This window comes from Bombyx mandarina, chromosome 23, assembly GCF_030267445.1.
Source record: "Bombyx mandarina strain Sakado chromosome 23, ASM3026744v2".
NCBI lineage: Eukaryota > Metazoa > Arthropoda > Insecta > Lepidoptera > Bombycidae > Bombyx > Bombyx mandarina.
In genome coordinates this window covers 16,346,308-16,362,591 of record NC_143229.1, presented here as the reverse complement: position 1 = coordinate 16,362,591, position 16,284 = coordinate 16,346,308, and the positions used below count along the sequence as shown (strand labels likewise).

Below are 16,284 nucleotides of genomic sequence, written 5' to 3'. Positions count from 1 at the left end.
CCGTTAAATTTGAATTTATATTTTATAAAATTGAAATTTGAAATTATAGTTAGAAAAATAAATATATTATATATATTTTTTGAATACTTCATTAAGATATTGGATGCTACTGGTTGCTAACGCTCGCGCTGTAACAGATATACCACGCGCATGCGTGCGAGTGCCACGCGTTCACTCTCGCTCTGTCTCTTTCTATTCCCCCTCTCCAAGAACGTTAAACGTTTAACGTAACCTTGTTGGAAGTCGCATTAGAAGTTTCACTTCAAAAACTTGCACTAAGTAAGCACATTGTACTCGTTACACCCATGGGTAATGTAAGTACCACCACCAAACTCGAGAAAATTATAAATCTCTTCAAATTGGAAGAGATGATTTCTATACGCCAGCAATTAGTATGATGGTGGTACCCATCTCTACCGGCTATATTGAAATATACCCCACCACCGGTCAATGTGATAAGCCATGTCATCTGAATTGTTTTATTTTACCAATATAGTATTTTCTACATATAAGCAGATAACAATGATGACTTTGTTGACTATAGTCTTAACACCATAAGTAAGGTAGCGAGGGAATTGTCACGAGTCAATTTAAGATGTTCATTAAATTCTCGGTACACTTATGTTAGTAATTTAAAGAAGAAATTTTGTGTAGATCTGGATAATTCGTATTTATTTATTTAATTTATTTATTAGGCGCACAATACATTACAAGCTAAAAAAAAGATACACAATAAATAACATTAAGTAAAAATCTGGCTTGCAACATAAGCCATGTGCGCACGACTAAATAAGATAAATGTTCAAAGTACACAATGTTCCTTACAGCTATAGCACAAAACAACATCGGAAGGAAAACTAATCTAACTTATAATGTAAGGAAATAATTCTATTCACAATAAACATTAAACAACTACACTAGTTAATCTATTATTAACATAAATAATAGTATAATAAGTGATTATCTAGAATATTTTAAGGTAGGCTAAAAGGTCGTGTCACAAAAGGCCGTAAATAAATTTGACAGCATTTCGGAATAGTTTTTTTAAAATTAAAGTAGGCTGAAAGGTCGTGTTGCAAACGGCCGTAACTAAATTCGACACAAGTTCGGAATTGTATTTTTTTTTTTAAGTTTCGTATAACTAGTTTATGTGTATTATCTATGGTCTCGTGTCCAGGTCCGCTGCCGGACACCGTGATGTCATTCGTGGAGCTGGTGGTGGAGCCCGACGGCGAGCGACGGGTCGTGGAGGTCACGCGCCTCCCCGGACAGAACAACGTGAGCGCCCATCTGCTTATCTATACTAACATATAAATTTACAGTGGTTTTTACGGATGTTCCGTTATAACTACTGAACCATGCAACCGATTGACTTGAAACTTGGTACCCATGTAGAAAATACATGTGCTTAATGGATAGACTCATATCTCGAGGTAGGTGGCGGCGTTTATGCTGTAGATGTCTATTCACTCTGGTAACTACGTAAGAGGACCATCCACCATTGGTTTAGCCGTATTAGTTTGCATATGGTGCCAATGAAAGCCGGCTGCCGGATGTGGACGGTTGCACTCCTCGTGGTCTGATGATGATGAATCAGCGGCTCCCCCTTGTCGTGCAGGTCGGGATGGTGGCGTGGCGCCTGACGCTGTTCACGCCCGAGTGCCCCGAGGGTCGGGACATCATTCTCATCGCGAACGACCTCACGCACTACATGGGGTCGTTCGGGCCCCAGGAGGACTGGGTGTACTACAAGGCGTCACAGTACGCGAGAGAACTCAAGATACCGAGGGTGAGTTGAATTTCGACTATCATATCGAGAGTATTCGCTTAATGCAACATTTATTTTACTAATTAAAGGGGCGTTTTATTTGGTATCAGCATCAACAATACGGTGTTTTTAATTGAACTTGAATTAAGTTTCCTCCATTTAAATAGCTGAAGAAGCTTTTGTTATGATTCTTTTCCAAATTTTTTAAAACTTTAATTGGTTTCTTTTGTAATGTTGTAAAAATGTCTTTTAAACCAAATAAATAGTCTCTCACGCTTCAATATGTGATTGTTTTTAATGAAACTGTTATAAAAGAGAGATTATTAACGTTATGTATGTTAATAATCTAAATTATATTATACTTAAGTGTTTTATTTAAATAAATAAATAAAAAGAACCAAATTAACGATTAGAATCAACCAAAAGACGGATTAAAATTTTGCGTAGACAATATTGTTATTTACAGTATAATAATGGGTTTTATGCGTGGAAGGTGATGATACCCTTACTTCTAGAGCGTGACTTCCCTAGATCAAATCACGTTGACTTGGTACAAACAGTATTGGGAATCAGTTTATTTGAGGGAAACCCACGGGGGAGGGGGGGGTTGATTATCCCTTAATTTTACGGTTAAGTGTATCGAGCCGGTGCGATTCTTTGTCAGATCTACGTGAGCGTGAACTCCGGGGCCCGCATCGGAGTCGCCGAGGAGGTGAAGGCGGAGTTCAGCGCGGCGTGGCTGGAGGCGGAGCGCCCGGAGCGCGGCTTCCGGTATCTGTACCTCAGCCCCCCGGCCTACGCCCGGCTGGCGCCGCTCGGGGCGGTCAAGGCGGAGCTCATCGAAGACGAGGGGGAGGCCAGATACAAGATCACGGATATTATCGGTACGGAGTCTCCGCTCTCATTGTAACCTTATTGTTAAAGCGTATCCTCACAGACGTCAGCTACACTGACGGAGGATACGTCGAAAAATAGTAAGAGTAAAGTGCATTATGAGTCCTCTTAAAATTGAAAACACTGAACAAAACGATCAAAAAAAAAGCGTAAATATTCGCGTTCAAAGCCCGCGATAAAAGTTATGCAATAGTTTAAAAACAAATACGTTGAAAATCGAAAACATTAATACATTAAAAAAATAGTAACACGATAGTCTCAAAGCTAGAGAAAAAAATATACTGTCCAAATAAAAAAATTAAAACGGAATATATTTGTAAGGGCATTCTTAAAGCTGGTGTTTGTTTCGTCCAGGCAAGGAGGACGGGCTGGGGGTGGAGTGTCTCCGGGACGCGGGGCTCATCGCCGGCGAGACCGCGCAGGCCTACGAGGACATCGTCACCATATCCATCGTCACGTGCCGGGCCATCGGCATCGGGTCCTACGTTGTGAGGTACTGGCTCTAGCTCCTTAAGAGGCTCATACGCCATGTCATATCATATTTGAAATCGTCGCGGCCTAAAGGATAAGACGTCCGTTGCATTCGTGTTGAAGCGATGCACCGGTGTTCGAATCCCGCAGGCGGGTACCAATTTTTCTAATGAAATACGTACTTAACAAATGTTCACGATTTACTTCCACGGTGAAGGAATAACATCGTGTAATAAAAATCAAACCGCAAAATTATAATTTGCGTAATTACTGGTGGTAGGACCTCTTATGAGTCCGCACGGGTAGGTACCGCCACGCCGCCTATGAGGCTATATCAGCGTTACCCTAGCGTGTAGGTGAGCTCTCGGTGCTCAAACCGGGAGTGTTGCTAACACTGGCCCTAGCAAGAGCAGTGCTTCGCAGAATTTACCACTGGATCGGAAACGCGACCCACTGAGAAGATGCGGCCAGAAACTCAGTGGGCTGCGTCTCTGGGTTAGTTTACTCGCCGAGCCCGGACGTTGACCGGTGCTTGTGGTACCTAAAAGCACCGTTAATGGATCAAGAGGGTCCGTAATGACGTGCTTAGGGCAATCATTACAGCGAAGGTTGAACAATCAACTACACACACAACTGTGTTCAACGACTGGTGGGGTCACAGGACTGGTACCCCCTGAGGACCCTCGACCACCAGGACCGTCCTGTCAGTTTCTGCTGCGAAAAATTCATGGGTTCGGTTCGAAGAACGAGGCAAACGAAGTGCAAAGCAATTGCTACTTTGATCCCAAGTTTCAAGACAGATTCTTGCGACCGTCGTTAAGATAAACTATAGTAGTTTTGTTTAACCGCTTTGTGACGCAAGAACGAAACCAAGCTGAAGTTGAAACTTGTATACTAAGTACACTTGGTGTTAGTTGGTTACCGGGGCCCATAGACATCTACAATGTAAATGATGCGCCCCACCTCGAGACATGAGTTCTAAGGCCTCAGTATAGTTACAACGGCTGCCCCACTCTTCAAACCGAAACGCATTACTGCTTCACGGCAGAAATAGGCAGGGTGGTGGTATCTACCCGGGCGGACTCACAAGACGTCCTACCAGCAGTAAATTTTCGTGAATTCAACCTAGTTTTAACGACATGCAATCCGTGCCCAATTTATTGGTCATTTTAATGATTCTAATTATCAACTTTGACCTAAGAAGCAAGTGTCACAGCAGTCTTTAGCAGCATTTACTTAACTTATATGGATTTGCTTGCAGATTGGGTCATAGAGTAATACAAGTGGAGAGTTCATATATAATCCTGACCGGTCACGCCGCGCTGAACAAGGTCCTCGGGCGGGCGGTGTACGCCAGCAACAACCAGCTGGGAGGAGTCCAGATCATGCACCACAACGGAGTCTCCCACGCGGTGGCGCCCTCCGACCTGGACGCCGTCCGGACTGCGGTCAACTGGCTGGCTTTCGTGCCCAAGGTGGGTTCGGAGTCGGCTTGGTCACACGAGCTGTACCTAAGTCTTTTAATGACATTAGCATATAATAAAACTTTTGAGAGGATTTGTGTTATAAAAAGTTTGTGTATGGATAAAACAATGTCTATATTTTATAATGGTTATTGGACCTCTTGTGAGTCCGCACGGGTAGGTACCACCGTCCTGCTTATTTCTGCCGTGAAGCAGTAACAGAGCCTTGGAACATGTCTTAAGGTGGGTGGCGGCATTCACGTTGTAGATGTCTATGGGCTCCGGTAGCCACTTAACGTCAAGTGGACCATGAGCTCGTAAACCCATCGATGCAATAAATAAAAAAAAAATTACTAAAAAACATAATGTCAAAATATCTGAGTAAGAAGAGAGTTCTGCCCCTTAGCGGGAGTGGTGGGATGATGATGCGGTAAAACTCCTTTGACTTGCTGTTTTATCAGTATTCGTCTCCGAAAAGCTCATGGAAGCGAGAAAGCGCGTCACGATCCGGCCATTACGTTTCATCAAATACCCGCTGCTCAAAAAGAAAATCATAAAAGCGCTCGCCGTTTCCAGGACAAACTGAGCATGGTGCCGATAATGCGCTGCTCCGACCCCGTGGAGAGGCCCGTGCTGTGGGTGCCGCCGCGGGGCCCGCACGACCCCCGCCTCATGCTCAACGGGGACGGCACCAGGCCAGGGTTCTTCGACCACGGCAGCTTCGACGAGATCATGGGCCCCTGGGCGCAGACTGTCGTCACCGGTCGGTCCAGCTTAATAATAATATTAAACAAAAATCTCTTTTTTTCTCCACTTTATCCCACTAGGTGGGGTCGGCACAGCGAATTTTTCTCATTCAATCTCGTCTATTAGTCGTCATCTCATATCGTCATTCACACACTCCATCTATCTCTTCTTCGGTCGACCTCTTCCCCCTCTACCTTCTATAGATTTCCTAGTGAGATGTATTTCCTCTCTACGCATCAAATGTCCATACCACATTAAACTAAATTTTATACGCTAAATATTAAACAAAAATGAAATATAAAAAAAGCTAAAATGAAAATTACTTTTACGGTTTAATCTAAATATGAAGCATATTGAATTAAATTGATTTATTCGATGTTGAACTAAGAATTATCAACGAGCTTAGATTTGACGAAAGTATTTATCGATATCGATATTTCAGGTCGAGCTCGTCTGGGCGGCATCCCGGTTGGAGTGATCGCCGTGGAAACCAGAACGGTGGAGCTGACGTTGCCCGCCGACCCTGCCAACCTGGACTCTGAAGCCAAGACCCTGCAGCAAGCCGGACAGGTAGGCAGAACCCTTCCGTTGCGACAGTGTGCCCCCAGTGACAACAAATTTGGAGATTTTAATACATATATAGGGTGTTTAATGTATCGCTCAACGGTAAACATGCCCAACCCCTGCCCCGCGGCTCCATAGTGCTGCCTTCAGAAGTCCGACTTCCTGTCTGTTCGAGACACGTATATAGATGGCACTAGTAGCGGGCGGGGACCACAGAATATATGCCTGACGGAAGGACTGATATTTTGGATTTCTTTGATATTAAGGTTCACATTCGACTGTTTCTCACCAGGTCTGGTTCCCGGATTCCGCATACAAGACGGCGCAGGCGATTAACGACTTCTCCAGAGAGAATCTGCCCATCATCATATTCGCCAATTGGCGTGGCTTCAGCGGCGGACAGAAAGGTCGGTAGGAGATTGACATAGAAGTTAATGTTAGGCCGAATACAACTATTTTTAAAGTAAAATTCTAATACTTTATGAGATTATAGACAAGGGGTGCAGAATGCAATTTTTTTTTTAATTAAGCTTAATAAATACATTAAATCTATAAAAAAAAAACTACACATATAATAGCCGGCAAACTTCTTGAGCATTTGTTGACGTAGTGGGGGTAAGTTTGCGCATGGTACACTCACGTGCAAAAACATTATTTACTCTGCGTCATAATGCAATTAAATTATTAAAATCAACATATGTATTTATTTATATATTTATTAGAACATCAACAAAAAATATAGGTTAATAATTGTAATAATTTAATCTTGGGGTAAAATAGATATTCCTTCTATTAAGTCAAAACTAGAGCTGTTGCCAGGTCTTCGTTCAGTCGAAGCGAAGCTGGTATTTGTAATTTTTTTTTCGTTATCGTAATCTTGACCATTATCATCATCACTGTTTTCATCACCCGAGTCGCTATCATCGTGATAAGTCGACATAGGGCTCATCGGTGTAGTTTACGACTCGGTCGGTTCGTTCTTCTTTTTTGTCTATAATTAATTATTTTTTGAAGATATTCGATTCGTAGTAATCGAATGTTACTTTTTTCAATTACCAGCTTCCGATTATTTTCTGTTCTTTTTTTCCATCTGAAGCCTAGCTCTTTCATAATCCGTCGTAAGCTTCATTCCGAGCCATTAAAATTTATATCTTCTTTAAATTTTTCGAAGCCTTTCTACGGTACGGAGTCTCGCTGCTTGTTATGTAGTTATTATGATTACATCTTTTTATTACAGATTGAACGAAACTATCCATTCCGGTAACTTTCTTCTTCCCTGATCTTTTCTTACCCGGAGTCCCAAGCACGATGAGCAAGCCAGAGCCTTTAGCTTCGTTAATAATGCACCTAACAGTACTCACTGATGTTTTTGTTGCTTCCGAAGTCTGTTTTACTTTTTCCATAATATCATTCTTCCCCTGTTTTATAATGAAGCAATATACGTCGTACACAAATTTTCTACCCTTTCTTTTGAATACTACACCAGTTTGTCGCGGCATAGTGTATTTTTTATAAAAAATCAACAAACACTCAACAAATAGCAATGGCAACAAAGTCAACAAGTAATTATAACAAAATATAACTTAACGATTAATAACGATAGACTTTTCACTGTACGCAAGCGTACTTTTGGGAGCAAGCGGAACGAAGGCGCGGTGCGGGACGCAAGGTTCGACTGATCTACCAATAACGCGCTCGATACGATTTCCCCTGCCGTCGCGCCTCACCCTCACCACCAAAGTGATCTAAAATTCGGTTCTGCGCAGTCAAGGTCATTTGCTCACGATGTTTGCCGATTACTATACTACCGTGTATTTGACATAATTATACTCTTTTGTTAATTATTAAAGTCTGGTCAAATTGAGAATAAATCAATATTGTTTGTCTTTTAATATTATTTAGCTATAATCTCAAGTCTTAGCGAAATTTGTGACAATAGAATCATTATAATCGAATTTCGACTATTGGGGAACCACTAGTAATTATAGTTGTGTCCTATTTCGACAAGTGTGTTCATAAGAGAGTGCGTCGCCCGCAGACATGTACGAGCAGATCCTGAAGTTCGGCGCGGAGATCGTGCGGGCGCTGCGGGGGCCGGGGGGGCCGGTGCTGGTGTACGTGCCCCCGGGGGCCGAGCTGCGGGGGGGCGCGTGGGCGGTGGTGGACCCCAGCGTCAACAGCGCGCGCATGGAGATGTACGCCGACCCCGAAGCCAGGTGCTGCCATCTACCGATACAAATCATTCTGCTCAGATAACACAGATTCAGTTACCTTTATATATTTACTAGCTTTTGCCCGCGACTTCGTTCACGTGGAATAGTTAGTTTGGCATAACGCTAGATTTTACCCGCCTCTTCATTTACGTAGAATATCATCTTTATAAAAACATATTCACAAATAATGCTTTATTTTAGAACAAATTTCGTTAGCATAAAAAACGTTATAAAGAGCCAACCTTAACATATAGACATATGCTGTCGCCGACTTTTTTTAGATCTTTTAAAGGGGAACAATTTTGTCATTTTATTTTATTTTAGCGAAAATTTAACCGTTTCCGCAGCGCGCGCAGCGGAAGCGTGATGTTATATAGCCTATAGCCTTCCTCAATAAATGAGCTATCCTGACACTGAAAGATTTTTTCAAATCGGACCAGTAGTTCCTGAGATTAGCGCGTTCAAACAAACAAACTCTTCAGCTTTATAACATTAGTATAGATTGCTTACATGCGTGGACGAGCTCACTGGCAACCTGATGTTAAGTGGTCACCGGAGCCCATAGACATCTACAACGTAAACGCCGCCACCCACCTTGAAACATGAGTTCTAAGGTCTCACTTTTAACAGTATAACGGCTGCCCCACCCTTCAAACCGAAACGCATTACTGCTTCACGGCAGAAAGAATAGGCAGGGCGGTGGTACCTACCCGCGCGGACTCACAAGAGGTCCTACCACCAGTATGAATCTATTAATCATTATGAATCTATTCATTACCTTTTTCATTACAGAGGCGGTGTTTTAGAAGCGGAGGGCATAGTCGAAGTTAAATTCAAGCAGCGGGACATACTCAAGACTATGCACCGGCTAGACCCTCAACTCCTCAGGCAAACGGCCAGGATATCAGGTACGGGGGGAGCATACGGTGAACTGTTTGACGGTACTGAAGTGCCTAGCATCTGCTCTCTATGGTAGGAAGCGGTTTCACGGCGTCCTTGGCATTGTTGATGTCCGTGGGCGATGGTGATTGCTTATTATTGAGTGAGACGCCTGCTTCAGTCTATAATGGCGATAAAAACAGCTCTGACCTTCTCAAGGATAGCATAGGATTTATAATAATACCCTAAGGCGATTGTAATATCTTGGGTAGATCTTCGTTAAGAAATGTCACAAGATTATACAAAAATTTTTTTTCTAAAATATAAAACGGAAGAAATGTCGTGGATTCTTTCAGAAATTAATCATTTTTAAACTTATGTTCGTTTTTTATTTTGCTTTATCCGCACGGTCCGTGGACATCACCCGAAGATAACGCCTTAACCTTAATATGTATTCACAAAAAAATACTCACAATAAGAGCTATAACATAATATGTTTACTAACTCCTCACGTTGACCTCGTCTGGGTGCTCCGCAGAACTGAAGGAGCAGATCAAAGAAATCTCAAAGAACTTCGACAGGCGCGGTTCCATTGATGACGTCCTGGTTAAAACCGACATCGGAAAAGCTGGTGAGTACTTGTACGGGGTAGGGGGGGGGCACCCAACATATTGAGTATTTCTGCGGGGTAGAGGGGTCATCCAACATATTGAGTACTTATGTGGGGTAGGGGGGCCATCCAACATATTGAGTACTTCTGCGGGGTAGGGGGTCACCCAACATATTGAGTACTTATGTGGGGTAGGGGGGCCACCCAACATATTGAGTACTTGTACGGGGCAGGGGGTCATTCAACACTTCTGAGTCGATAGGAGACGTTCACACATCGACTTCTATATATCGATATTTATATCTCGTACCCAAAACACGCACTAGCAGTTACGCTAATTTGAAAGTTTTTACATTTAATTAGAACAATGTGTACTAGTAGGATTCCACTCCCGGATCCCGGCACTTCGCATGGCATTTAACTCTTGTATTTTTCCTCTCCACACAGCCGAAGGTCGAGTCCGGGAGCTTGAGACCGAACTGCTGACAGCCGAGAAGGCTGTAAAGGCCCGTGAGAAAGAACTCGGTCCCATCTACCACGAGGTAAGGAACCGCATCTGGGGCGCAAGCACGAAGCCACCCTGCTGAAAGGCCGGACACTGATAAGTCATTATGTGTCGTTCCGCAGATAGCTGTACAGTTCGCAGAGCTGCACGACACCGCCGAGAGGATGCTGGAGAAGGGCTGCATCTCGGTAAGTTTTGTGCGACATTATTTCTCGTCGGATCTAGGGCTGCTAGGGCTAGATGCTAGGGCTAGAGCTAGCAAACTCTCTCAGGTTGAGCCCGTGAGCTCACCTATTTGCGCGTAGTTGGATTATCTTCTTAGGCTGTTACCGAATAGATAGGGGGAAAAATAGATTGTGGGACCATCTTGGTTCTTGAAATATGTTTGCACAAAATAACTGTATTATATTTCAAGGTGGGTGGCGGCATTTATGTTGTAGATGTCGACGGGTTCTGATAACCACTTTACATCAAGTGGGCCGTGAGCTCGTCCATCCACCTAAGCAAGTAGTTATGATATTGTAATAAACAGAAACGGATTTTGGGTTTTTAAAAACAATTTATTGGCCGGCTGGCCTTATTAGACACCTGGCGAGATAAGAGAGCGAGCACAGCCAACACTGCTCCTTAAAAAGGTGGTCACAGTGTTGCCACTTTGTATTTTCATTTTCTTCCAACAATATATATTATGTGTGTAGTTAATCGTGTAATGACTTGTCCAGGACATAATCCCGTGGCGCGAGTCCCGGCGGCTGCTGTACTGGCGGCTGCGGCGGCTGCTGCTGCAGGGCGAGCAGGAGCGGCGCGTGCAGGCGGCCGGACAGCACGCGCCGCCCGCGCCGCAGCACCAGGGGCTCGCCGCGCCCACGCTGCGGAGGTGGTTCGCAGAGGACCGGGGGGAGTTACAGGTGAACAACGCAATTTTTTTTTATTGCTTAGATGGGTGGACAAGCTCACAGTCCACCTGGTGTTAAGTGGTTACTGGAGCCCATGGACATCTACGACGTAAATGCGCCACCCACCTTGAGATATATGTTGTAAGGTCTCCGTAAACCGAAACGCATTACTGCTTCACGGCAGAAATAGGCAGGACGGTGGTGGTACCTACCCGTGCGAACTCACCAGAGGTCCTACCACTGGTAATTCACCTCGAGATATCATTTTCGCGTGCACTCCATCACGTTCAGGTTCCTGTATGGTCAATGTTTGCCTATTTCCAGTCCCACCAGTGGGAGCACGACAACGAGGCCGTGTGCCGGTGGCTGGAGGAGCAGGCCGGCGACGTCGACTCCGTGCTGGAGAAGAACCTCCGGGCCATCAGGCAGGACGCCATACTGCAGGCCGCCAACGCTCTAGTCGCGGTGAGGGTTTCATTATTTCATATATTATTCAAGAGGAAATTGTAGTAAAAAGAGACAGGCATACGGGGCTGACTGAAAATCAGTGCTGTCCGATGCATCTATTTAGAACACGTTAGCTGAGCCATCCCCTTTTGCCTTTTTTATTTATTTTTAAGCTATTGCATAGCTATTATCGCGGGCTTTGAGCGCGGCGACCGAATCAAAAAATTCCGTAACGAAAATAAAACCTAACACGCCCACTCCGCCTATCGTGTAGCTCGCGTTCAACACATTCACACGTTGCTCTTGTGTAGTGTTTGTGAATAAGCGCGCGGCGTGACGTCGCACTGCATGCGCATCATGAAAAGTCTGCTCATCTCTCTCGCGCGGTCTAGCTTATGAGTGTGAAGGGTTAATGTTTTGCTTTTGTTAATGTTTATAAATATAGCATGGTCTTATTTTATTATTGTTTTAATATTAAATTATTATTGTCTAATTATAATTGCATATTAAGTGGATAAAAAATGCTATGCAATAGCTTTACCGCGGCAGTCTCCGAGTGCCACACGTGTTTTATTTATTTATTTCTCAACTTGCAATAATCTAAGTCTGTCAAAGGCGATAAATTATTTTATTATTACTATTATTACATAGATAGAATTTAGATCGACAAGAGAATGAGATAATACTTCTCTTGTACGACTACCAGACCTCATACATTGAGGTGCGCACAGCCGCCCGCCTCCAAGTCACGCGGTCTGCCGTCACGAACATGGCATAAATAAAATACCGGCGTTTACTTATGCCGTCAGCAGACAGGCAGACTAGTGCGGCGCGGGTAGGGGGGGTAGCTATAACGCAATGGAATGAAGGCCATAGTATGACGTCACGTCTGTTAAAGTGTGAAAGAGATGCCGATACGTGCCCGCAATAAATAACACTAATAATTGTTCACAGGAACTGACGCCGTCGCAGAGGTCGGAGTTCGTCAGGAAAATATCCGCTTTGGATATAGAACAATAAATATATACATATAATAAAAATTTATGTATTGTATATAAGAGCATTTATGGGAACTGTGTTCTCGAAGATTAAGACACGAACAGAGACGGGGGGTATTAGGAAATTAAATTTAGCACGCAATGCAATGCAAGATAAAGTCAGTCGCGTAAGCATTTCATTGCGGGTTATTCAAGTACAAGCTCATAAGAGAGTAATAACTATTTATGCTTGATTTAGTAAATAAATATTGTTTTCTGTTCATTGCGGGCTGGTGGGCCCGCCTGAGCGCGGTCCGATCGCGCGTGACGTCACTTGGGGCCAAAAACACTTCGAACAAATCACAGACACACAACGACCACTCACATATTGTCGTGTGACGCGTTGTGTGCTGATGTGAATGATTATTCGAATTTTAATATAATTTATATAGAGTTTTGAAAATAAATGGATGATTTATTTAATAAAATTAATTTGTAGATTAATAATTTCTAGATTGTTATTGTTATAATTGGCATTGTTGTTAGAGCGGTTGTTGTAGCCCACGGACTCCAGCAATGTCGCGGTTCGCTGCCTACAAAATTATATGACAAATAGAACACCTAGTGTATATTATAAATTAATACTTTTTTGTTTCACAATTAAAACTATTTTTATAGTTTAATCTTGCCTTTATTATATCGAGAAGTGAAAGGCTATTTTAAGCGACATTTCGCTTAACACGCGACATTTATCTTTGTAATTAACCGTTGTCACTATACTGAGACCTTAGAACTTATATCTCAAGGTAGGTGGCGGCATTTACGTTGTAGATGTCCATGGGCTCCAGTAACCGCTTAACACCAGGTGGGCTGTGAGCACGTCCACCCATCTAAGCAATAAAAAAAATCGGTTGTCTGTAAAGTCGGTTTACTGACGATAGTTGAACGTGACAACGTCATAAGAAAATACTTATGGAATGGTTTCATTTTTTAATTGTCGCAATTATCGTTGCTATAAACAATTGACACCACATTCACTTTTCACTGAACTTCATACTTGACGAAAACCGATTGTGCCTCTCTGTCGCTCGTTGCGCGCTCTCGCTTGCACTTCAAGCCTTAAATGGAACGCCTCAGTGAATCATGTTTTTTCGTGCGTGCAGTCGGCTCCATCGAATTATAAGACGTTGTCACGTCAAAGACTTCAATTAAGTTTACTGCATTCAAATAGCTGAACAATTTTGTTTCTTTGTTTTGAATATTTTTTCCAAAATTTTCAACTTTTAAATGGCTCTCTTGTGGAGTTGCATAATGTCGTTTAAACCAAATAACTTTTCACATCTCGACGTTATTTCCAACGTTTCCTATACTAAGTCTTAACTAAAATCTAACTACCGTCTATTCTCCTATAAAACCTATGTCTTCTTGACTGCGCTCTTTAGGGCAAACTTAAAGCTCCAAAAGTAGCTTGAAATTGTGTTTTTGGAAAACAAAAAAAAAACGACAGAACATTCCTTCTAATCGTGTGGTAGAGTTTCCGATGCGGTCCCCTGATGACCAGATCCGGAGTCAAGTCGCAAATAGCCCTCAGCTGTTAGGAGAACAAATTAGAACAACATTTTGAATTGTCTGTCAGATCACGGTGAGTTTTTGTTACTGACATTGTCAGCGACGGGAATCGCCATTGACACGTTTTCGCGGATATAGTGTGGAATGAAAATCTTTATGGCAGAGTCGAATCCTATTATCCTATTATTTAGTCCAGTGGCTCTCAACCGTCGTATCCAAAGGCTTACAAAAGCGATATTTTTATTTACTCATCCGGGGCAATTGCGTCTATGTGGTAATTTAGTTTTGTTTTGAGGTCACTAAAACAAAGCTACTCAAATGTACGATAAATACTGTAGCTTTGCTGTTGAATCAATTTGGAGCTTGTAATCTGGTCCATGTGATTTTGTCGCCATATTTTCTAATATACCGTTCAAAGCGCACAATGCGATGAAAATACTATGAACCTGTAATGGCTGAATGTTTTTTTTTTTCGATTCGCTAAATCTAACCATATACAGGGTGTTGTAAGGTTTTCGATGTGAGCACAGTCTTTGATTATATTAAAAAAATATATTTGACTAGCTGACCCGGCAGACTTCGTAGTGCCTCAATCGATAAATAAAAGACCTAAACTTTGTATAAAACAAACAAAAGGAATCCGTCCGACGGGGACACATCAAAGGAAAAACAAAATTGTTATTTTTATTTAATTCTGAGCATTTTCATATTTATCTACCTTTTAAACCTTCTCTGGACTTCCAACAAACAAATAATTCAAGACCAAATTTTGGCTAATTAGCCAAATCGGTCCAGCCGTTCTCGAGCTTTAGCGAGACTAACGAACAGCAATTCATTTTTATATATATAGATTCATAAAAAAAATTGCACACCCTGTATTTAGTTACATTTATCTCGAAGGTTTTGTTTTTGTTCAATACAATGATAGTCGACATTTTAATATGTTTTTTTTCTACGTAACGAAATTTTTTTTAAAGCGTATCCAAAATTGTCGTAAATAAGAGATCTCTTAAAACTCATAATGCGTTAAGAGTCAGTTGTGATTTGCATTTTTAAGCTAAGCTTGAAAATGAAGTAGGAATGTACCATAGTTGAAAGTCATTGGTTATTTCTTTATTTCCTATTTATTCTGTTCGCATTCTCGTAACGTACATGGGTTTAATGATACAGTAATCCTCATTAAAACACGGAACTGTTATAACGCATTTTCATATTACTCGATTTCAGTCCCTCGTATAGCACCGGTATTCTTCCATATAACGCGGATATTTCATACGTTAAACATATCGTCTTCTCGCATTGAAACTATATAATTTTAAAGGTTTAACATGTGATGTTTTTAATATTAATCATATTGGCAACATTTATTTTTTACCTGTTACATTATCTGTCTTTTAAAGTAAGATAAAATTATGTATTAATTTTGTTAATAGTAGTCAAAACATAGGTAAACTAAAAAAAAAAAATTTAAACTAAACTACGCTCTGTTGACAATATTTATGAGAAAAATACTGGTGATACCAAATGATTCCGCATATTGACTCGATTTCGAATATTTTTGGATATTGTACACTTTTAATGCGAAAAGGCGATATGTATTTCTGTACTGTGAAATTTACCTATAATGATTTGGGCAGTTCATAATTAATTTCGCGTACCTTTGCACATTTGTGTCAATTGTGTTGTTATAAAATTAAATTAATTTATTGAATTCGTGTTCCTAGTCTTTGAATTGTAAATGTTGCAAGCCAAATTTTTTGTTGTTGTTTTTTTATTGTGTATCTTTTCTTTTTAGCTTGTAATGTATATTGTGTCCCCAATGAATAAATAATTAGTAAAAACATTGTTTGTATTGAAGTATATATGTATAGTATATTTGTATATAACGCGTTATTTGGGATCATATTACAAGCGTGTTATGCGAGAAAACTTACAACGCGTTTTCTATAACGCGGAACCAATCTATCGTGTTATAGGGGGATTACTGCGTTTGTAAAAAAATATAGGGTGTTTTTTTTGTTCTTTGTTAAGAATAGGCTAAAATATTTATTGTACGGGTTCTTCAGCTTGGGAAATGTGGATTGAATGTGTATGTTAATAAAACCATTTTTGAGTTTTCTTCATTTGTTTTACTGTTGAACTCCTTAAGCTAAATCAGATAAGTTAAGTGCCATCCGAAGCTTAAGTTGGATGCTGTATGACACGGCTTAGCTATCACAAGCGATGTCTCAGTGATCAGCTACACCTATGACGTCATAAGATAGTATATCAAGCTTATATA

General features: G+C 41.5%; 1 protein-coding gene across 2 annotated transcripts in view; it reads left to right on the top strand.

Moving 5' to 3' along the window:
* ACC (acetyl-CoA carboxylase) overlaps positions 1 to 16,122 on the top strand; it is a 59,918-nt gene extending 43,796 nt beyond the window's left edge. For both annotated transcript variants that reach the window (XM_028179099.2, XM_089737644.1), the window contains 16 exons: positions 1,178 to 1,278; positions 1,619 to 1,789; positions 2,433 to 2,652; positions 3,017 to 3,155; positions 4,395 to 4,608; positions 5,173 to 5,359; positions 5,786 to 5,913; positions 6,200 to 6,314; positions 7,946 to 8,123; positions 8,913 to 9,028; positions 9,538 to 9,630; positions 10,057 to 10,151; positions 10,237 to 10,302; positions 10,837 to 11,022; positions 11,335 to 11,475; positions 12,412 to 16,122. In XM_028179099.2, the coding sequence (XP_028034900.2) occupies positions 1,178 to 1,278; positions 1,619 to 1,789; positions 2,433 to 2,652; positions 3,017 to 3,155; positions 4,395 to 4,608; positions 5,173 to 5,359; positions 5,786 to 5,913; positions 6,200 to 6,314; positions 7,946 to 8,123; positions 8,913 to 9,028; positions 9,538 to 9,630; positions 10,057 to 10,151; positions 10,237 to 10,302; positions 10,837 to 11,022; positions 11,335 to 11,475; positions 12,412 to 12,477 (2,216 nt within the window). In that variant the 3' untranslated portion in view covers positions 12,478 to 16,122. The remainder of the gene's footprint in view (positions 1 to 1,177; positions 1,279 to 1,618; positions 1,790 to 2,432; positions 2,653 to 3,016; positions 3,156 to 4,394; positions 4,609 to 5,172; positions 5,360 to 5,785; positions 5,914 to 6,199; positions 6,315 to 7,945; positions 8,124 to 8,912; positions 9,029 to 9,537; positions 9,631 to 10,056; positions 10,152 to 10,236; positions 10,303 to 10,836; positions 11,023 to 11,334; positions 11,476 to 12,411) is intronic.
* The last annotated feature ends 162 nt before the right edge of the window (positions 16,123 to 16,284 follow it).